The sequence below is a fragment of the Arvicola amphibius genome, chromosome 7 (genome assembly GCF_903992535.2).
Source record: "Arvicola amphibius chromosome 7, mArvAmp1.2, whole genome shotgun sequence".
NCBI lineage: Eukaryota > Metazoa > Chordata > Mammalia > Rodentia > Cricetidae > Arvicola > Arvicola amphibius.
The window spans coordinates 111,877-136,223 of NC_052053.1; the positions used below are offsets into that span (position 1 = coordinate 111,877).

The following is a 24,347-nucleotide window of genomic DNA, read 5'->3' on the forward strand; positions in this document are numbered from 1 at the left end:
TCTTACCCCTCTGTTCCCATCCCTGAAACTGATCCTCCTCCCTCCCTTTTCAAGAAAGGGAAAAGCCTCCTGTGGACATCTACTATTGCTAGGAGCCTAGCTAGGGCAGAGTATTGTCCTGGGAGATTCCCTTGCACTCTATGTTTACTTGACCTCAAAATCCCTTCACTTTTCAGTAGTATCTTTCAGTGCTCTCCCCTCTGTGACCTAACTTGATCACTTATATTCTCATCCTCACCTGCATGCAGTCCACTCACAAAATCTCTCTTCTACTTCCCCTTTGTAGGGAGATCCAAACATCTCCACACTTGAATCCTGCTAGTTACATGGTCTTTCATGGTTTCTGGATTGTAGTAAGATTATTGTGTACTGCACAGATAATATCCACTTATGAGTGAATTCATACCATGGTTGTTGTTCTGGGTCAGGGTTATCTCACTCAGGATTATTATTTTCTTTTCTTATTTTTAGTATTCATTTGAAAGAAAACCAAACAATTCTTTTCCAGTTAAAGATTTTATGGTAGTCAGGCAATGGTGGTGTACGCCTTTAATCCCAGCACTCGGGAGGCAGAGGCAGGCAGATCTCTGTGAGTTTGAGGCCAGCCTGGTCTACAAGAGCTAGTTTCAGGACAGGCTCCAAAGCTACAGAGAAACCCCATCTCAACAAACAAACGAACAAACAAACAAAACAGCAACAACAACAACAAAGATTTTATGGCAGTTTCTTAGAAAACTGGGACTCAATCTATCACAAAACCCAGCTATATCACACTTAGTCATATACCCAAAGAATGCTCATCATAATGCAAGAAAACTTGGTCAACTATGTTCATAACACCTTTATTTGTAATAACAAGAACCTGGAAACAACCTGGATGTCCCTCAAATGAGGAATGGATGAAGAAAATGTGATATGTTTACACATTAGTGTATTAATCAGCTGTTAAAGACAATGACTTTATGAAATTTGAAGACAAAATATGGAATCTAAGTAAAAGCCTGTGAGAGCCTGTTTCAGTGAGTCTAGTGTTAACCGTTGATAATACTGGCATTTATGACATCTTAACCTCAGGTGTTGGTCTGCATAACTCCAAATTTTTTTGCAATGGGAATTCAAAGTAAGGTATTTTATTACATAAATGAAATGTTTAAAAATTTTATTTAGAGCCGGGCAGTGGTGGCGCAAGCCTTTAATCCCAGCACTCGGGAGGCAGAGGCAGGCGGATCTCTGAGTTTGAGGCCAGCCTGGTCTACAAGAGCTAGTTCCAGGACAGGCTCTAGAAACTACAGGGAAACCCTGTCTCGAAAAACCAAAAAAAAATTTATTTAGAAATTGAGTGCTAAAGGTTGTACAAAATTATTTTCGATATATAAATTATAAAAATGTACATCTTACAGTTTAAAAAAAAAGTTAAAAGACATTTTATTGAGGTTTATGTTGGGGTGCTAGCCCCCTTAAGCTTCTTAGGATTCAGAGGGACTGTTGTAGCAGGAGAAAACTGGCTAAAGATAACTGAAGTTAAACAAATTAACTCAGAAAGTCTTTTTATCATTTCCCAATTATTCTTTCCATGCTCTCTATAATGATCTCATGATGTTCCCTTTTATTTGTTCCTCCTCAATGTTCCTCTTTTAATATTCCTTGCTGTTTTTTTTTTTTTTCCATTCCACAAGTATATATACTCACACAGACATAGCTAACAGTTCTCTGGTAAATAACAATGATACCAAGCACGCATTTCTTAGGGCTAACAGGATGGATAAAGTAGGTGTAAGTTATCCTGAGAAGGATCATGACTGTGAAATTCCTCTGTAGATACTAGGAAAATTAGTATGGGGATTTAAATCTGTACAAAATTCGAAGAATAAGAAAAAGGGAGTTTGTGTGTTGACTACATTTGTGTGGTTAGTTAGAGTTTATAACTCTAACTAGTTCAATTAAAGGAAATGGAATCTCTTAGCCCTAGATATAACACCTAATGTGCTAGATCAAATGGGAAACTATGGTAGTGTAAAATCAAGAGCATGGCATTTCTAGCTTCCCAAGAGGAGGCTTTGTTCCTGCTGATGCCTGAGTGTAAAGCATTTCCTTTCTCTGGGGCCCTGTCAGAATTCAAGGCCCCCAGTATATATTCTAAATATCAAGATCATATGGCCAAATGAAGAGTCATACAGTTTAACAGCACATACAAATGTTATATCCAATAATTAATACACTGCTGATGTATTTTGGGTATGAATTCACTATGGAAAGAGAGGGTGCTCACTTCGGCAGCACATATACTAAAATTGGAACGATACAGAGAAGATTAGCATGGCCCCTGCGCAAGGATGACACGCAAATTCGTGAAGCGTTCCATATTTTTAAGGGATCCATGCACAGTTCCCCAGCCTCCTAGCAGAAGCCAAGCAAGAAGATAGATTCAAGGATCTCTACCGGTTTACATTTCAGTTTGGCCTGGACCCTCAACACGAGCAGCGGGCCCTGCGTCGTGAAACGGCCATCGCCCTGTGGAAACTCGTGTTTACCCAGAACCCTCCTCCCATACTGGAGCCATGGCTAAACTTCCTCGCAGAGAACCCCTCGGGCATCCAGGGCATCTCCTGGGACCCCTGGAACATGTTTCTCTACTTCGTCGAGGAGATTGACCCTGACCTCAGCAACTACGACGCGGACGACGCTTGGCCCTGCATCTTTGACAGCTTTGTGGAGTGGGAGACGGAGCGGAGGAGGAGAGAGGCAGGGGGGAGAGGCGCGCTCGGCTCGGGCCCGAGGGCCCGGGTCCAGAGGAGCTGCACTGAGGATCTGCCTGCCCCACTGCAGCCAAGCGAGGACTTGGAACTTTCTGGGAATTCCTGAAGATGATCCGGAACTTTTCTACGTTACACCTTTCTCTGCCTTGCATTTGAATTTGGACGTTTTGACTGAACTTGACTGAGTTTGCTCACGGGTTGGAGGTGTGCGCCCCGATTTCGGGATGGCACGAGAGCCACCGGCCCGGTCTGAGTTTTGCAGACGAGCTGGTCTCAGCCTAACGGCAGCCCGGACGTGCTGCTCCTGTTTTCTTTTGTAATTAATGTAGGTCGCCCGTGGCGAGGTGTCAGGGCGGACGCTGACCAGGGTGTTTGGGGCTCCTTCCTTAGGTTGTAATTTGGAGGACGTCTTATAGAGATGCTAATTCACGGCCGCAAACTGGGGGGATGCAGACGTGACAATACGGCCCAACGTGTCTTCCCGCTCGCTCCACGGACGGGGATGATGTAAACTGTTTGGAGAATAAATGGGGATTACATCTTCCCCGTCGAATCCGCGTGAGCTGTGTCTGATGACTCCTCGCGACTCCGTTCCAGTCTAGTTAGGGAAGATAGTTATCTGCGTCGGAGCCCACGCGGGGCCTCGGCATAATGGCCCCGCTACGGGGTGCTGACCGCCGAACCCCGAGATTAAAGACAATGTGGTGCCGACCACTGAACCCCAAGACAAATGCCGGAGGAAGACGTACGAGAAAGAACGTGGTGCCGACCGTCGAACTCCATGAAAAGCCGGAGGAAGGAGATGACAGTGGAAGCCCGTGAATGCTGTCCGCTGAACCCCAAGAGAATTTGGAGAAAGGACGGAGGAGAACGCGAGCCGATCGGCGCTCCCCAAAAAGCAAGGAAGAGGTGACCAGACGTGAGGAACCCGTGAGAAAAAAAAATCGGTGGATGCATGAGTAGTGAGCGCTCAGAAATAGAGATGTAGAATAGAGAAAGAAATGTAGAAAAGCCGGACAAAATTTAAATCGGGAGTAAAAATTTGTAAATAAGTTATATATGGGATAAGGGAAAAGTATTCAGTTACATATGTTGGTCACTAAGGGAATGAGAATGGAGCAAGAACAATGGCAGAATTATTAAAAAAAATTGGTAAGCGTGATAGATGCAGAATTGCAACTTTTACTGCCTGCTCAATGCGTAGGAAAGAGGAAGGAAAATTGACTTTTGGCCTAAGAACCAATTTGCCGCTGTGACTGAGGAGCCTCGTGCTCACTGTAGCCAGCTAATCCAACTCACCTGCGGGCAAAAGGCCAGCAGGAGCACGAGTTCGTTTAGAGAGCAGATTTAACCTCACACAGTCTATAGGCCCAAAAGAGGCTATAGCTGAGCTTTAAAGTAGTTTGTTCCCTAATTTTCTGAGAATTCGACAGCCGTGGAGGAGTTGTGAGCGGTGTTTACGGTCTTGCTCGTGGTACAGATGGAGTCTCAACGTTGATTTGGTTTACATTTCCCCAGTGGTTAAGGGTGTTATACCTGAGCATGTTTTGAATGTCTTTCAGTCATTTTAAGTTCACCTCATGAGAGTTTTCAGTTTAGGTCTGTAACATATATTCTTAGTGGATTCATTGTTCTTTTGATGACCAATTCCCTTAGTTCTTTTGTACGTTTTTAAAGTAGATGGATGATTAGTAAGTAGGGTAATGATTAGTGATTAGTGAAGATATTTCCCAATTCTGTAGGCTACTGTGTCTTGTTGATTATGCCCTTTGCTACACAGAAGCTTCTCGGTTCAAGAGATTAATTGTTTCTCTCCATGTGCACGCCACTGCGATGTGTTCGAGTGGTACCAGGGCCTCCAAGTGTTAATTCTCAGTTTTTCCTCTATGAGGTTAAGTGTTGTTGGTTTTATGTTGACTTCTTAAAAAAAAGAGAGGAGAAGACGGATTTGGTTCGTCTGATGCATCTTGGGTCGAGGAGATGTAGCTGGGACGTTTTGCCCCTGGGCATGGGGTACGGTGCTTCTTTGTGCTGGAGGTTCGCGGCCCAGGCCATACTGGAGGTTGGAGATCCGTTTCCCTGGGTCTGCGTTCATGGCCTGGATGGCGTTCTGCTGGCTCATGGAGATGAGGATACTTTACTGGAGACACGTGGGTTGCAGCAAAGCCCAGGCCATGCAGGGACAGTTATTGCAACTAGGAAAGTCCAGAGGCCCCCGCCTTTTCAATATCTGGGTCATATGTTATACCCCAAAGAAATGAAGCCTCAGGAGATAGAAATCAGGAAGAGCGACTTAAAATCTCTTAATGACTTTCAAAGGTTATTAGGAAACATACATTGGCTAAGGCCTGATTTAAGGTTTCCTACAGGAGACCTCGAACCTTTAAATGAGATCCTTAAAGGAGACGGTGATCCAGATTCCTAGCAGGCAGCTTTCAGAAGCTGCCAGACAGACTCTCTCACAGATAGAGCGGGCTACACGGGAACAGCACGTGTGCTGTGCTGATGACAGCCAAACGTGGCAAGCGTGTCTTTTACCTACAAGACGACTGGCTCCGACAGCAGTCTTATGGCAGAAGGGACACCACTTTCATGGCTGCCTCTGCCTGTATCACCAGGAAAAGTATTAAATCCTTATTTTGAAGCAGTAGCCTGCTTAGCCCAGAAGAGCAGAATGGAATCTAGAAAAGATTTTGGCAAAGAACCAGCTGCAATCAATGTTCCTTACACGAAGCAGCAAATTGAATGGCTATTTTCAAAACAGTGACTTGTGGGCAACTGCGTTTGCTCAGTTTCATGGTCAGATTGATAATCTTTTCCCAGCTGACCGTTGACTCAACAACATTCATTTTTCCTAAAATAGTAGCAAAGAATCCCTTCAAGGATGCTTTGTTGATTTTCACGGATGGCTCATCTAATGGAAAAGCTGCTTATGTAGTCGATGGCAAAGGACACGTGGTACAGACAGAACCGGCTTCAGCTCAAATAGTTGAGCTGCGGGCTGTAGCTCTGATATTTAAGAATTTTGATAATAAGGCTTTTAATCTATATGCTGATAGCTGGCATATTTGACGCATTGCAAATCCTGGCAACAGTGCCGTATGTAGGAACTAGCAATGAACAAGTTAAAATATTGTTTCCACAGATTCAGAGAGCCATACAATGTAGAAAACTGCCATGTTTTGTGGGGCACATCAGAGCCCATTCAAGTCTTCCTGGTCCGCTAGCTGAAGGTAATGCTCTAGCTGACGAACTTAAAAAATATAATTGCTGAGTCTCAGGTTGAACTTACACAGCAGTCACGTGCTTTGCACCACCAAAACAGCTTAAGTTGGAGAAAGCAATTTACGCTGACCAGAGAAGCTGCCCGACAAATTGTGAAACGATGTGCCTCATTGGGGGGTGAATCCCGGAGGACTGCTTCCTAACCATATATGGCACACGGATGTGACTCACATTACTGAGTTTGGAAAATTGAGATATGTGCATGTGACAATTCATGATGGCCACAGCACAAACTGGGGAAGCCGCCAAGCATGTAATAACTCATTGCTTAAAATGCTTTTCATGCGTGGGAACCCCAAAGGTAATAAAGACGGGCAACGGACCCGGATATGTTAACAAAGCTTTTCCAGGATTTTGTACTCCATGGGATATTGTTCCTAAGACTGGTATTCCATATAATCCTCAAGGACAAGGAATTATGGAGCGTGCACATAGCTCCTTGAAAACACAACCCCTGAAATAAAGACAGGGGAGTTGTATCCTCAGACGCCACACATGCTTTAAATCACGCATTGTTTATGCTCAACTTTCTAAATGCGGATGTCCCGTGAGCGATCAGCTGCGGACAGATTGTGGCATAATGATAAAAAATAAAACCACATTTGCGAAAGCAAGGCGGAAGGACCCTTGCTCTGGAATGTGTAAAGGACCCGATCCCATCCTAATCCGGGGTCGAGGGCGCGTCTGTGTTTTCTCACAGGATGAAAACCAAGCCGGATGGCTTCCAGAGCGACTAAGGTGGTGTAGTCAGCAGCAGGGCAACGGACCCGAGGACAGCTTAGCTGACAGCCGCCCAGCAGGAGGAACGGAGGAATCAGGTCACCCGGCCCACAGAGAGGAGCCTGACCCGGACCTGCAACTCGCTGCTGCGCTGCAGGGAGACTTCGGACAGAGATCCCGCTGAGAGGATGAGCTGACTGCGGTGTCTGCTGCTGCTGCTGGCTGTGGTGTGAAACCTGTTCCTTCAGAACTAAGATACTGAACTGAGCATTTGCATGTTCTCCGTTTATGGGACACAGAACTCATTTTGAATAAAATATTAAACCTAAGAACGAAGACCTAAGCTTTCCCCTCAGGGAAAGAAAGACTTAAAGAATGAGTAGAACCCCCCTCTTCAGTTAACAAGGGGGCAGACTAAGGGTTTAACAGCAGCACAGTGACTGAAAATGGGATTTAATAACAGCAAATGGTATTATACTCTTAACGGTAATGACCTGGTATTTGCAGCTGCATATAAGGTGATGGGAACAATCTGGTAATGGCCCAGTGGTGCTGAGTACATCGGTAATGACCAAAAAGAATATGAAATTATGGGAAAGAATATGAAAGCGCTGGTATTGGCCGGCTAAATGTGAAATTATGAATAATTGGAGAGCTGGTATTGGCCGGCTAAATGTGAAATTATGAATAATTGGAGAGCTGGTTTTGACCGGCTAAATGTGAAATTATGATATGAAAAATTTGAAGATCGGTATTGACCGGGGATGATATGGAAAAATCATGACTGTGAATGGTTGCGATCGACAGTTGCTGAGAGAGAGGTTGTGACGGTGAATGTTGAGAGTTGATCCGTACGCTGAGAACGTTAGCTCTGAATGATGTTCTGTACCAGCGGAAGAAACATTCTCAACTCAGGCGATTCTACTCTCCTTTAGGATAGGAGACTATAGTCTCTGGGAGCATAATTTTTTTATAGAGCATTATGATCCATCCTAACAAAAGATTTTAACAAAAAAAATCTTTTTTTAAATTTTAAATTTTTTAAATTTAAATTTTTAAATTTTTTAAATTAAAAAAAAAAAGATTTAAAAAAAAAAGATGTGGCTGATAACACAGGGCCTGGAAAGTCCATTTCTCTCCACTAATCTCTTCTCTTTACAGAGGTCGGCAGTCAATGACGGGTTTGAAGCTTCTCCTCCCCAGATACCTAAGACAGGAAATCTTGCGAAAGCCGCTTTCCAAAGACGGGAAAATTTGGGTCATTAGGAAGAAGACTTTGCCCAAGCTAGGCGCGACCCATCTGTCCTGTTGCAGAAGCACAGGGGTTGTGAAAACTTAAAAAGAGAGAGTGGATTGTAGGCCCCCAAAGTTCTCGGGATGGCACGAGAGCCACAGGCCCGGGTCTGAGGTGGTCAGGTAGCTTTGCTGACTGAGCCGGCTCAGCCTAACGACCACAGCCTGGTTGTGCTGCTCCTATTTTCTTTTGTTATTAATGGAGATCGCCTGAGGGGAGGTGTTGGCTGAAGCCGACCCGGGACGTTCGGGGCTCCTCCCTTTGGTAATTTGGAGGCTGTAGTCTTATAGAGATGCTAATTCATGGCCTAGGGGACAGCCAGCAGACTAGCCAGCAAACCTGTTAGCAGACGGCTAGCAGACAGGTGGGTGCAAACCTGACAAAATGCCACTCATCTGGTTACCTAGGAGACGGCCCAATGTGTCCCCCCCACCCCACCCCGCTCAATTGCTGTGATGCTATAAAAACTGTTTGGGGAATAAATGAGGGATCAGATGTTGCCCTTCAAGGAAAAAAAAAAAGAAAGAGAGGGACACCATGGCTTCAGAAGGTTTACAGAATGACAGATACTATTCAAAAGTAGGTTCACAAAGCTTTGCAAATTGGATGCAGCCTAGTGATTTTGCCAGCTGTACTCCCTCTGTATCATGCTTGTAGTCACCAGCAATATTTTACATACCAGTAAATAGTAAGTCCTTCTGACCTTTTGGTAAGAGATTAATAGATGTCTGATTTGAGCCACATGCCTGTACTCTTAGCACATAAAGGCTAAACAAGATGATTTTGAGGACAGCCTGGGCTATACATAAGGAGAATTTTCCTCAATGAAAATAATAGGTCAAATAAATCGAAAAATTTATCTTGCTGAAAACCATATTCAGTGTACCCTAAAAGATGAATATTTATTATGTTGCAGGAACCATATTTTATCTTTGCAAGTATTTTACAGATATTTTAACTTTTTTTTTGGTTTTTCGAGACAGGGTTTCCCTGTAGTTTCTAGAGCCTGTCCTGGAACTAGCTCTTGTAGACCAGGCTGGCCTCGAACTCAGAGATCCGCCTGCCTCTGCCTTCCGAGTGCTAGGATTAAAGGCGTGCGCCACCACCGCGCCCCGGCAATATTTTAACTTCAGAGAAAAACAGATGGTTCAGTAAGTCTCTGACTCCCTTAAAGAAGTGAGATCTTCATTAAGAAAGCTAAAAATCCATTTGTATGTTATTTAATTTATAAAATGATGGCTAAATTCAATTATTTCTCTGATTTTTTTAGGTGAAGGTTAATATGCTAAAATTGCTATTAAGCTTCTATCTCTACTAATTGTATATTTGGGGGCTAGAAAGATGGCTCAGCGGTTAAGATCACTGCCTGCTCTTCCAAAGATTCTAATTTCACTTCCCAAAAACCACACGATGGCTTACAACCATCTGCAATGAAATTTGGTGCCCTATTGAGGAAGACACATGGTCAGTCGTTGTTATCAACCTGGACCATAAATCCCAATATGGACAAGTTCAACAGAACTAACATATACGGACTACTCATGCATGTTTCAGCATTTCCAGGGCATAAATTTAATTTTATTTTCATTTTCAGTTGTATACTTTAACTTTGAAAATATGTCTACATTTCAAACCTTCTTTTCATGATTTTTGGCAAGGATGATATCTTATTACTTAATATTCATGGATGACTTAAAGAATGTCAAACTGTGGTTTTATTTTGCTCTAATATTTGTACAACACACACTCTTCTGCTCATATCATTAAACTCATTGCAATTTGATTTAATATTTCTCATCATTAGCGACCTTACACACTGTATTTTCTCCTTAAACTTTATTTATTTTTATATTGTATATATGTGTATATTAGGTATATACATATGTACCATGTGCATGCATGATCCTTTAGAAGTCACAAAAGAACTTTGAATCTTCTGTCACTGGAGTTACAGAGATTGTGAACCACCATGTAGTTTCTGGGATTCGAAAGAACAGGAAGTATGTGCCCTTAGTTACTGAGCTATCTCTCCAATCCCCACATATTGCATTTTATCTCTTTTGAAAAAAATCCTTTGATTACTAAAAAACTGCTTTACTTCCCACCATTGACATGATATTTCATTGTAATCTTATTTTATACATTTGCTAAAGCTATTCAGTGTGATTGTTTTATATTTCCTAAAGTTAAAAAATAAGAAATAAAAACTCTTTGTCAATAGTTAAAAAGTAATAGTCAGGGGTGGTGACAAAATAATGCATAGAACATAAGAATGAGCTGAAACCCAGGGTCAGAAAAGAGTTTGGAAATAAGAGAACTTAAAGGATTTGAGAAAAGCAGTTCTAGTTTGTTCTTTACCAAAATACTTTTTTGAACCATTTCAATATTTACATTAGAAGGTATGTTTCTTGCCTTCTTTTATATAGTCATATACATTTTAATATTCACTTTTAACACTGACAATGAATTTTTAAAAAATTTTAAAATAAATACAGTAGCTACAATAAACAAATTTTGTATTAGAATAGCAGTTAGATATCCTCATATTTAAAAATACTTACATGAATTGACTATGTCAAAGCAGAATGAATAAAAAATATAATGCTAAATATACACATGTTAGGAAAATAATAAAATTTTAATCTCTAAATTTATACGAATTAAAATTGAATAATATATTTGAGTATTTATTTCTATGTCAGTGCAGGACAACTCCAGTAATGGGAACAAGTCACACATGAAGTGATCAATGACATTAGGCCCACAAAATGGTAACTGCAACATGAAGATTATTTGTATGATAGAATGCAAGAATCCCCCTGCCCATGCCACACCCACCAGAGTGCCACAGTGCCTCCAGTTCATTATGGAAGAGTAATGTAAGGGCTTACAAATGGCTACATAGCGGTCACAGGCCATCACTATGAGGACAATCACTTCTACTGCAGCAAAGAAGTGTACAGCAAAGATCTGTGTCATGCAGCCTTCAAAGGAGATGGTTTTGCTGTCATCGAGGGAGTCAGCAATCATCTTTGCTGAAATGACTGAAGTAATGCATGCATCCAAGAAGGACAGAAATGCCAAGAAGTACATAGGTGATCCAAGCAGTGCAGGACTGCAGAGGATGGTTACTGCAATCATTATGTTGCCTCCCATGGTTGCAATATAGGTGAACAAAAATACAACAAATATTATTTTCTGAAATTTTGGGTTCTGTGAATGTCCTAGGAGAATGAACTCTGTTACAATAGTCTGATTTGGCATGATTCTCAAGGAAGTTTAAGATAAAATTCCTCTTATTTATACATGTAGATAGTCACTTATGTATGTGTGTGCTTATGCACTTTGATGTGTGTGTGTGTGTGTGTGTGTGTGTGTGTGTACAGGCAAAAATGCTTTAGTCTTTGTTTAGATATCAGTGAACAACTAGCAGGAATAACATCACTCTCCACTGTGTAGGTTCTGAGGTTTGAACTCAGGTATTCACTCTTGACAACACGTATCTTTACCACTGAGCCTTCTCTGTTGCATTTAAATCTGTAATTATGAGAAAAATTGCTTCAAATAACTTAACAATACTATTAACAAGCATGTGCATTGATATGATCATTCTATTGCTTAATTCCTTTGATGTTTAGAACAAAAATTGAGAATTATCAGTTGATCAGGTAGAATTGTGATGGATATAAATTACTAAATATTCAATGTAGTCTCATTTGTATTATCAGAAATAAAAATGACCTGTTTGGTGTAAAGAAAGAAACAGTGCATCTTTCAAATTTTAGTTTTTCTCATTCTCCAGCAGCTTCCTGGTATGTAGTCTTAAAAGACATCCCCAAACCATATTCTACTTATGGACAGAAAGACCACAATTGATTAATCATATCTGCTAGAGACTATTCAGTCACTCTGCTATACCAATTGATGAAGCATCAGGAAATGAACTTGGAAATCCTGGATATATTTCAAATTCTCTTTGATGTCTAGAATGCATTAACACTTAAGTTAGATTAACTCATTCTTTATAATTCAGAAATGTCTTTGGCAAAGTGTCTAGTTCTATAAAAATAAATATAAGGAGTTGTGATATCAATTTTTATTTATTTATTTTTATTATTTTTTATTAAAAATTTCCATCCCTGTAGTGAGGGGCTGCGTTCCTGCCGCCCTGCTTTCGGCCTCCTGACTAGCTTATGCCCCAAAATAATTACACAGAAAACTGTATTCTTTTAAACACTGCCTGGCCCATTATTTCTAGCCTCTTATTGTCTAATTCTCACATCTTGACTAACCCATATCTAATAATCTGTGTAGCACCACAAAGTGGTGCTTTACCAGGTAGATTCTAGCGTACGTCCATCTTGGGCTGGAGCTTCATCGCATCTGGCATCTCTCTGAGGAGAGGCACGGCAGTCTGCCTAACTTAGGAGAGGTGTGGCATTTTACTGATCCTTCTACCTCACTTCCTCTTCCTGTTCTGTCTACTCCACCCACCTAAGGGGCGGTCTATCAAATGGGCCAGGCAGTTTCTTTATTAGCCAATGAAATCAACTCAAACAGAAGACTCTCCCACATCATTTCCCCTTTTTCTGTTTAAACAATAAAAAGAAGGCTTTAACTTTAACATAGTAAAATTACATATAACAAAACAGTTATCAAGTAAGAATTACAGGTACAATATTTATATCTACTTTATCTTTTATCATAACAAAGGAAAACAACTATAACTATCTATCTATTCTTCAACTCCATCAGCGACTCCAGAAGGACACAATATTACCTAGGTGAACAAGAAGTAAGCTACTTCCAAAACTCTAGAAATGACAGAGACATCTCACTGCCTGCACAGTCACCCAAAGTTCTTTTGTACTGTTGGGGCATCCATCTTCAGCCTACAGGCCCATAGTTTCCAGCAGACATTTCCATGATCAGGAAATTTCAAAGGTAGTTCAGTCACTATCTGCTGTGTCCTTCAGAATGTCTCGCAGACTCTTTCTTGAATTAGGAACCCCAAAGAATCATCTCACATTTAGGCAAGTTCAACAGTCCTCTCTCGTTGGGTTCTTTGTGTCCAGTTTCTGCCAACAGTCCAGGCAAGAGCAGTTTCTTGCCCAAGTGGCTATCAAACTCCATAAGGATCCTCTTCGATGCCCATCTTCCTCTTGAAGTAGATTGGTGCTGCCAGGAGCTGATGTGTCTCATTGTCATGAAAAGCCTTAAGTTATTAAAACATCTAAAATGCGATATTCTGTAGTCTTTGAAAGATATGAAGAATGCCTATGTAACTTAAATAAATCTCTATATAGCTAGAAAATCTAACTAACATAACTACAAGTTTTACTAATATTGATAACTATCCATTAACAACCTATATACATTACATTTTTAAATGAACTACACAATCACAATACATTAATCAGTATCAGAAATACATATACATATAACAAAATTGACCTTAAATTTAAATCACTAAAGCCAAATCCATATCAATGCAAATTACTCATCTCCATATTATATCCCCCTTTAAATGTAAAAGAACATTTATAAACAATATTTGGGAAAATGGGCGCAGTTATTTCTCTCCAAACTGCTTCCTGCTGAATGGGGACGCTGTTAATTAGGTCTTTCATGGTGTAACCTGTGTGCCAGGTTCATCTCAGGCATCAGTTGGGTGAAGTAATTTTCTGAAGGTGTTCACAGCAACCTTTCAGGAGGCCGTGGTCTATCATACCATATTGGGATAGAAGCAATCCACACGGTCTCATTTTCTGTAAAAACAAAAGAAACTCCTTTCCAAAGCATCATATCCTTAGATCTAAATTCTGAAGTCAAGGTATTTTCAAAATATCTATCTTGGATTAGTTCAGCAGCATTTGTAAACAAATATCTTTTAGCAGCTATTGCTTCTTCCTCAGCATTCAAACAATTCAAAGAGAGTATAATAGTATACAGTATCAAGATTCTCCATGTATTTTCCATCTTTGTACGGCTTTATTTTAACCTCTATTTCGTTTACTTTTACTTTTATTTTTTGATAAGTTCTTTGTATATTTTTGTCCTGGAATAACTCTGCAGACCAGGCTGTCCTTGAACTCTCAGAGATCCGTCAGCCTCTGCCTTCCAAATTCTGGGATTAAAGGCGTATGCTACCACACCTTGAAGTCACAGAGATCTGTCTGTCTCTGCCTTCCAAGCATTGGGATTAAAGGTGTGTGTTGCCACACCTTGAAGTCACAGAGGTCAATCTACCTCTGCCTCCCAAGTGTTGGGATTAAAGGTGTGTACCACCACAACAAACTACTTCCTTTTTTGTTCTTTTTCTTTTTCTTTTTTTTTTTTTTACTTTTAAGAATTTTAACCTTTGGCCTGCATATATTTTTAACACAGTGTAAACCACTTAGACATTTTCTTCGACTTTGAATTTTTCTTTTACTGTATATCTCTCTTTCTGACTACATGAGTCTTTACTTTACCAAACATTATCAGTAGGACTAAAGCCGTGACTTTGGCGGCTAGATCCAGCCCATTCCCTAGCTTTCCAGCCTCATGGCAGAGGTACCACAACTCTTTGGCGGTTCAAGGTCCCTGCCAGCAAGCAAGCTGCAACAGTGTTAAACAACACTCAAAAGCTCCATAGTCAGGAACGCCTGCTTGAAAGAGTCAGAGTTTGCCCTGGTAGGACGGCCCAGAAAGCTGGCATTTTAAAACAGCACAACTTTTTTCCTGCTACAGCTGAAAACTGAAAAGCTTTTCATCAACACCATTTTTAAGTGTTTCGTGGCAGGACCTCTTAAAAGGGCTGCAGGGTTTTGCAGCTAAAGCTGAGTCAGGAAGCCTCTCTTAGATGAGAGCGCTTGCTCTAACAAGCAAAGCCAAACCTGAGAAATTGCTGCTACTGAGAAAACATGCTTTACTCTATTCTTTCCCAAGCTTTCTCAAGCTTTCTGTGGATCCAGTCATACACGTGGGCGCCATTCTGTAGTGAGGGGCTGCGTTCCTGCCGCCCTGCTTTCGGCCTCCTGACTAGCTTATGCCCCAAAATAATTACACAGAAAACTGTATTCTTTTAAACACTGCCTGGCCCATTATTTCTAGCCTCTTGTCTAATTCTCACATCTTGACTAACCCATATCTAATAATCTGTGTAGCACCACAAAGTGGTGCCTTACCAGGTAGATTCTAGCGTACGTCCATCTTGGGCTGGAGCTTCATCGCATCTGGCATCTCTCTGAGGAGAGGCACGGCAGTCTGCCTAACTTAGGAGAGGTGTGGCATTTTACTGATCCTTCTACCTCACTTCCTCTTCCTGTTCTGTCTACTCCACCCACCTAAGGGGCGGTCTATCAAATGGGCCAGGCAGTTTCTTTATTAGCCAATGAAATCAACTCAAACAGAAGACTCTCCCACATCACATCCCCTCCCCCTCTCCTCCCACTCCTCTCCTCCTCGTTCTCCAGTCCGAAGAGCAGTAAGGGTTCCCTGCCCTGCGGGAAGTCCACGGTCCTCCCCCGTCCATCCAGGTCTAGGAAGGTGAGCATCCAAACAGGCCAGGCCCCTCCAAAGTCAGTACATGCAGTAGCATCAAAACCCAGTGCCATTGTCCTTTGCTTCTCAGCAGCCCTCATTGTATATATCTTAATTAAGTATATATCTTAATTAAGGGAGCTATTTTAGGGTTGGCAAGAGTCTTGACTCTAGAGGGGTTCCCAGGTATCCAGGGAGATATCAACAGCTAGGTCCTTGGGCAGCTGAGTAGAGGGTTCCTGAAATGGCCCTATCCTATGGCCATACTGATGAATATCTTGCATATCATCATAGAACCTTCATCTGGCGATGGATGGAGATAGAGACAGAGCCCCACATTGGAGCACCGGACTGAAGTGCCCAAAGGAGGAGCAGAAGGAGGGAGAACATGAGCAAGGCATTCAGGACCGCGAGGAGTGCACCCACCTACTGAGATAGTGGGGCTGATCTAATGGGAGCTCACCAAGGCCAGCTGGACTGGGACTGAAAAAGCATGGGATAAAACTGGACTCCCAGAACATGGCGGACAATTAGGGCTGCTGAGAAGCCAAGGACAATGATATCAATTTTTAAATCACCATTTTAAAATGTGACCCTTTCTTAAATAAAATAATGTCTGTTGTTATTATAACTGAACTAATCCAAAGGAAACTATTACTAAATTAATAAATAATTGAAAATTATAAAAGAAGGTCATCAATTTGAGAGGATGATGCAGTGAAGTCCTCTGTGAGGTCTGAAGGACTATGAGGGGTGGGTATGATAAAGATACATTTTGTACATTAGTGAAATTTAAGGTAAGACTTAGAAAGCAATGGCCAAACATGTTTGCATGCAAATTTACTACATCAAATTAAAAGTATAATAGAGAAAAACAGAAGTTTTATAATATTAGTTGTGACACTTCCTAATCATCTATTGCATACCACGACACTTGTTTTAGGAAGTATAATTCTATGACATAGTTTAAAATCTGTGTGAATTTAGTCTATTGGAGATATTTGTAAATATCTTACCTGTTTAGTCTAAGCTCATGAAGGGAGCCAATTTGACAATATCAAAAATGCTGCTTGTGATATGTTTTTACAATTAAAGTTCATTTTATTCTTTTGAAAATCCAACTTCCATATCCACAGAAATTCTTCCATTAATCATTCAGATAAATAATGCACCCACTGAGCTCACTTTTCTCAAGACACAGCTTGGAAATTGTCCATATCCTATCTTGTATATACAATGTACATGTCTATAATATAGAAATTTTGTATATGAATAGTATTCATTTATAGATATATTATTCTTAAAATTTGTGAATAAAATAGTAATATATTTGTACTAAGAGGAAGAATAAGTTTATTTTAATAATTGTAAATTAGAGTATACAGAAACAGTTTTACAATTTTATGAAAGTAGAAAACAAAGCCAAAACAGTGTTGTCTAATATATTAAAACAACTATTTCCATTTCTTCTGATGTATGTTCCTCACCAGCATCTATAATATAAACATAGTATTTATTCATATACTGTATATTACAAAACAACAGAATAAGATCTCTATAATGCATTATCATCATTCTAAAACAAGCACGAATGTACTCTTCTTATCTAAATGTAGCATGACATTGTCTGAGAGACCGAATGAATAACATTCACATCCTGGAAATTCTTTTCTTCTACTTTTGTTAATTTTAAATTGGATAAATAAAATGTTAAAAGAAAGAACAAAATTGTTAAGTCTGCTATCAAAAACGCAGGAAAAATCTTCATATGTGATACGCATTTGAAATTTAACAAATGACCTTATATCAATGATTTTGGACATGGGTTTATAAAGAATGATAGTTCATTTTCATTTTTAGAGGTGACTGAAATATGTCCCTAGTATGTCCGAGGATGAGCTTGAGTTTAAACTCACCATGCTTTAAGGATGATCATGGACTGTTCTTTCTCTTGCTGTTCTTGCTGAAGTGCTGGGATTACAAGCTTGTGACATCATGCTCAGCCAAAAAAAGAACCCCACAGTTCTATTGACATATTACATAAACAAAAATAAAAGGAAACATATAAAGATTAATTGTAGAATTATATTACAATATCTATACATAAAGACTGAGATAAAACTTGAAATGGCCATAAAAATAAATATTTTTTAAAACCACACTTTAAAAATCATATCAATTACAATGAAATTTGTTCATTCAAGTAACACTTTGGGAAAAAATATAGTGAATTTTTCTAGAATAATAATCAGGCAAATTTGTGGCTTGCAAGACTCACCATGTATCAGTCTGTGAAATATCTGCATAATTATTCCATTTGCTATGGCAGAAAGTATGATCAAAGCAGAAAGTTTGTATCTAACTCTTCCTTCTATACCTAAGAGTAGAACACAAACATCTCTGGCCGTTGCTGTAGAGAATGCTCTCACTGCTACTCAAGTCTGCTCTCAATGTGGCCTCAGCTTAAAATGAAAATATGGGAGTCAAGGTTTCCTGCTTAACTGGAAGTGGAATTTTTTTTCCTCATTTTTTTTTTTTTATTAAAGATTTCCATCTCCTCCCCTCCTCCTCCCCCTTCCCTCCCCTCCCTCCCACACATACCCCCACTCCACCCCTCTCCAAGCCAAAGAGCCATCAGGGTTCCCTTCACTATGTTAAGTCCAAGGTCCTCCCATCTCCCCCTAAGTCCAGGAAGGTGAGCAACCAAACTGACAAGGCTCACAGTGAGCCCGTCCATGCTGTAGAGTTCATGCTCATCGCTATTGTCCTTGGTTTCTCAGTCCTCCTCCACCGTCAGCCACATTCAGAGAGTCCGGTTTGGTCCCCTGTTCCATCAGTCCCATTCCAACTGGACTTGGTGGTCTCCCGTTAGATCTGTCCCACCGTCTCAATGGGTGAATGCACTCCTCACGGTCCTGACTTCCTTGCTCATGATCTCCCTCCTTTTGCTCCTCATCGGGACCTTGAGAGCTCAGTCCGGTGCTCCTATGTGGGGCTCTGTCATTTTCTCCATCCAATGCCAGGTGAAGGTTCTATGGTGATATGCAAGATATTCATGAGTATGGCAATAGGATCTGTACATTTCTGGCACCCTCTCCTCAGCTGCCCAAGGACCTAGCTGGAACCCCTCTAGAGTCAAGTCTCTGCCAACCCTAGAATGGCTCCCTTAAGTAAGATATATAATTCCTTGTTCCCATATCCACCCTTCCTATATCCCAACCATCCTATTCCCTCAAGCTCTTCCCATCCTCCACTTCACACTTTTCTCTCCCCCTCCCCCCTCCCCCCATCCCACCCCACCCCCATGTTCCCATTTTTTGTCCGGCAATCTTGTCTACTTCCACTATCCAGGAGGATAACTATATGTTTTTCTTTGGGTTCACCTTCTTATATAGCTTCTCCAGGATTTTTTACAAATTATAAGCTCGATGTCCTTTATTTATGGCTAGAACCCAATTATGAGTGAGTACATCCCATGTTCATCTTTTTGGGTCTGGGTTACCTCACTCGGTCTCCCTCAGTGTTCTTGTGCCTGTGAGATTGATTTTTAGCCTCCTAGGATTCAGTTAATGTCTTGTCACATGGGTTTTTAAGAGGTGATTTTTTTGAGACTTTTAAAATACTGGATTTTTAAAATATTTTGATGTACTACCCAAATTGCTGCTTGTTTTTAATTTTCTTGAATTTCTATTTAATGATGCTTACATATATTCACTGTTGTATAATAAACGAAATAGCTTGTTTCATTGAAGAACTCAAGCAAAAGTTTTGCATGCTTATAAAAAAGGAGAGCACCCCATACTGCCACAAGCCATCAACTGTAAAGAACAACCCTTCAGCATCTTTCTCAGCTTTTCAGGACTCTTTTCAATAGCTTCTTTACTAGACTGTTGTTTTGGGGGGAAAAGAGGGTAAGTTGTCCCAGAAGCCTTCAATGTTTCTCATTCTCAGTTATGAGTCCACATCCATTGATAACACTGCAAAAAAATCCTATTCTCAATATTTATTATGGAAGGAGCTAGCATAGATTCTCAGTTCAGTACAAACTGTATTGTACAAAGTGTGTGATGTCTCAACATTAAGGTCTTACTATGTAGTGATGATGTACAACCATTATCAGTAACAGACTATTGTTTTGTTTACCTTTCACTGGAATTTTTATTTAACAATCCATGACTTATGGAAGAACGATTGTCCACACATGCAAGATACTTCCATTCAAACTCCCTTAATTGTTATTATTGATTAATTAAAATTTTCCCAGCCCAATTACATTCTCTCCCTCCTCTTCTCCCAGTTCCTCTTTAACCTCTCCCCCATCAAGTTCCTCTCTTCTTCAGAAAAGTTCATGTATTCCAGATATATCACCCAGCCATGACATAACAAAATGTAGCAAGACTAAGCACCTCCTCTCCTATTAAGGCTGAGCAAGTCAACCCAGCAGGAGAAAAGGGGCATGGGAGCAGGCAACAGAGTCAGAGAGAGCCCTTTTCCCTATGCTGTGATTCTTACAAGAAGACCAAGAAACACAACTGCCACACAAGTTCAGAAAGCCCTGGACAGTCACATGAAAGTCCTCTGGTTGATAGTAGGCTTCCATATGACCCTTACAAACTTCTTTAGTTTGGGATTTGTTTATCTTATTCCTCACCCTTCAACTCCACCATCAATTATCTGCATCTATGCTTAAATCTTTCTACACTCATTCCCACTATCACGTTTTGTTTTGTTTTGTAAGACACATCTAAAGGGGAGAGTCAGGTATAAAATTCTCCAAAATTATATATATATACTCTACTTGATCTATATTTCTCCTTAGTGCTTTCAATGAAACTATGATCCACTGCATTTAATGAATAAATATAACACTTGTTTTTAACATCTTGATAAATTGTTGCCTTTATTAATATGCAATAGCTGTCTACATATTTTTAACTAATATTGGTTTGCAGTCTACGATCAAGACATTGAATTGCCTAAGTAATCCCAGGCATAAATGAAAATATTGGAGGTATTAAAATACCCAACCTCAAATCATTCTAGGAAGTCCTAGGGACAAACACAGCATGGCATCATGACTAAAATGAGACACAATGATAAACGGAAGTAAAACACAGAAATAAACATGCAGAGCCAAGGTCAATTAACTCTTGAGAGTAATGACAAAAATGTATTTGGAAAAATGACAGCCTGTTCAATAAATGGTGCTCAACAAACAGGATATGATATGAAGCAAAGTATAATTACACTGATTTCTTTCAATCCTCACCAAATTACCTTGAAATTGATCAAAATATTTAACATAACATAACAGAAAATACATTATTTAAATCACTGCTTGGAACATTAGCTCTAGCTTCTTATTGGCTAACTCTTACATCTTAAAACACATCTCCATTAATCTGTGCATCACCATGAAGTCGTTTAAAGTGTTATGATTCCACTTCTCAGGGCTAGGAAGATGGCTAAATGGTTAGGCATGCTTGTTTTTTGCAAAGGAGACCGGGGTTCAATTCTCAGTACCCACATGGTGACTTGCAAACACCTGTCACTGTGATTCCAGTTCTAGTGGGTCCACTACTCTTTTCTGGTTTCCAAGAACACTGCATATAAGTAGGACACATATATACTTATGTGACCAAAAGATAAGAAGAAAAAGTTAAAAGTACATTAAAAAATTCCTGGCTGGCTTGGAACTTGTGATTTAACTCAGGCTGCCATCGAGCTTGCAGTGTTGCTCCCAGCATTGTCTCCTAAGAATTAGTGTGACTAGCATGTTCTACAGCATAAGCCCTCACATACAGACCCAGTGTTATATTGGTTTCTTTTTATAATAAACAGGTCTTCCAAATCATTTGTTAGATGAAAAGAATGAAATAAGCATACAATTTTTTAACCTTTTAAAGTTATTAGTCCTCAATTTAATTCTTGTATAGAGAAATAACTTTACAATAGTTTATAATTCTTCATATATTTTATAATATTTTCTTTAATAACAGTCTTAGCCTCCACATTCCCTAAACTATTCATATTTTATATAAAATTAATATCAAAATATTGTATTTTTATTAATGGGTAGGCTGTGTATTACAAGTCTCAGGTTCTAGGCTTGAGAGAAATATGGGATTTCATGTAAAATCTTTCTGAGACACTATATCCCATCCCTATAAAAAGTGTTATATTCTTTAACTGAATGAGAATTTAAAGAATTATCAAATAAAAACTTAATAAAATATTAAAAAATAAAATAAATTCTAATTTGGCTGTGGCTTACAAAATAATTTTAAACACTTGAACAAGTGAAAGGCAGACCAAACTGTGTTTAGAAACCAATGCTGCCTGCTCTTTTCCAAACCCTGGGGAACTAAGAATGAATCTCACAGGTTCATGACCTCTCAAGGAAAGTTCCTTAAACTCCAGTTGGAACCAAGGAAGAAAGTTTAGTTCCATAATTTTATTTTATCTAAGACCATGGTGGAGATAGTACTAGAAAAGGTTGATAGCATCTTCACCTGCATCCCACAGTCCCCTTCATCTCTCTCCTATAGGGAAAAAGGAAGAGGATACAAATACAGTGTTTTGTTCACCACTAAAAGTACTTCTTCACAGAGAAGAAAAGAAGGATATCTTGAGATTTTCACAGAGTTGGAATGTAGGACTTCTCTCTCTCTTTTTTTTTCATTTTGAAGGTGCTTTTAAACTATAAAAATGAGAGAGTGCAGATTGTGGGCAGACAGCTGTGTTTAATGTAGTCATGAGCCTTTGACTTTGTAACTGTTCTTGAGAGAGTTACAAAAAACTCTGGTGTTTAGAGTTCTCATCTTTAGTATAGAATGCATGACAAGCACAGTGAAGATATTCAAGAATGAAGAGAACATGTGGAGCAGATAGAACAACATTTTGTAAGTGTCAAATATGTAACAACTGTTAGAGCACAAACTCCCTCTTTAATTTTTCCTCTTCCTTTTATCATTCCATCGTTCCTCCCTCCCTTCCTCGTTACTTTCCTCCTCTTCCTTCCCTCCCTCACTCCTACATTACCTTTTCCCTTTCTTCTATATTCCTTTCTTTCGTTTCTTCATTATGAACACATGTTTCAAAAACTCTTCAACTGTTACAAAATTAAACTCTTAGCTTGAAACCAAGTAAATTAAAAGCTTATTAAATGGACATTTTTCTTAATTCTATCTCTAAACAGGACTTTGGTTTTAGAAATCACAGTATCATTGGTCTAGTATACTAATGTTCTCATCATTAAGTATAGTATAGTTTGAGATTTTATAAAGTATACTGACACTGTGCAGAAATTGAAGTGATATTCCACCTTATATTTGTGAGAGAAGGTAAAGTGTATAGTTTCTACAAATACATATTAACACGCAGCACAGAAGAACATTAAATATCAGAGTGACTCCAACTATTGAGGCAATTATGTCCATTTAGTTTTCTCTCATTGTGCTGGTTCTGTAGACATCACCAGGTTTCCATCACAAGACTGTTCAGAAAAGTGTTAAGTGGTTGATGTTCTGAATTAGGTTAGTGCTTTAGGCATGATGTGGTCTCCTTCTAAAAGAAATATAAATTATTCAGAGCAGAAAATTAGAAAGTTCAGTCATCTATTAAGAAGAAGAAAAAAAGGAGACAGATAATGGTGCCTTCCCCTACGTTTCATAAATAGTAAAACACTAGAGCTGAGACATGTAGAGAAATCTAAAGTGCAAGGGTGAGGAGAAAGAGTGACTGTTAGTAACTGAAAGGAACAAAGACGTCACAGAAAAATGTTTGCTTAGCTGCATTAATAGGAAACATTTATTTTTAGTGATTATCTTATATCAAAATAGAATAGGTTTTAGGAATTTGACATAAAAGCCATTTCAAAGAAGATGTTCAGTTATTCTTTTTTTTAGTAAATCTAGTATTTGTTTGAACTATATATTATAGAAATAGTATTTATATTGACAAAGTGCTACTAATCCTTCTGACAAACTTGAGTGTTATATATAAATTTTCATTAATATAGAAATCCTGTTATTTTAAGAATAACAAAAATGTTGCTAACAATAGACTTGTTAAAATTAATGTGAAGGAAATAGTGCCAATGCAAACAGTGGGGACCAGAAAAGCATTATTCCAGAGATCCGTTCTCCAGGATTTGTCTCAGTGGCCTAATCTCCTTTTTTGAAGGATCTCTGAACATAGTACTGATGTAGAACTTTCAAGATTTTGGTTCTTTTTAATTTTTTTTTTTATCATTTTTTCATTTATTTTATGTAAGATTTTGTTTCTTAGGAAACAAAAATTATGGAATATTTCTGGAGACATGGACAGAATAAGTTGCTCCATAAATGAGAATAGCAATTTGAACTCTTTATCAAAGAACATTATTGCGGTTGGGGTTTGGGGCCATGGTATCACTGTTTATATAAAGTTTATAACAGTCTTACAGTGTTAATGAAAACAGTTTTGTAGTACTAGCCTGACTTTCATATCCACAAATCTCATTCCTTCTTTAGAATTTAAGAAATAGATTATGCATTTCCATTTTTTATTCAAAGTTTTTCTTCCAATATATTTTGTCCTTATTTCCCTTTCCCCAATTCATCCCAAATCCTCCCCTCTTCCCTTCCCTCTCCACTTTTTAAAAGAAGAAAAGTTGATTTGGAGAATTTTCAACTATATTTTCTACTCTAAATAATATGGCACTAGTAAGATGACAAATGCAGAAAAATTAAAAGTCTCCCTACTTTGATATAAACCTTCTAGTTTAT

The 24,347-nt window shown here is 39.3% G+C and overlaps 1 protein-coding gene and 1 non-coding gene across 2 annotated transcripts; one reads left to right on the forward strand and one right to left on the reverse strand.

Moving 5' to 3' along the window:
• Positions 1 to 2,261: 2,261 nt before the first annotated feature.
• On the forward strand, positions 2,262 to 2,368 carry LOC119820179. Its single transcript, XR_005286432.1, has one exon. It is a non-coding gene; the product is annotated as a U6 spliceosomal RNA (small nuclear RNA).
• A 2,955-nt stretch (positions 2,369 to 5,323) lies between these two features.
• Positions 5,324 to 11,319, reverse strand: LOC119818776 (olfactory receptor 4C15-like). Its single transcript, XM_042055445.1, has 3 exons — positions 10,713 to 11,319; positions 6,740 to 7,011; positions 5,324 to 5,437 (listed from the first exon to the last, which is right to left on the reverse strand). Exons 1-3 carry the CDS (start codon positions 11,317 to 11,319, stop codon positions 5,324 to 5,326), a joined length of 993 nt encoding a protein of 330 aa, XP_041911379.1.
• Between the last annotated feature and the right edge of the window lie 13,028 nt (positions 11,320 to 24,347).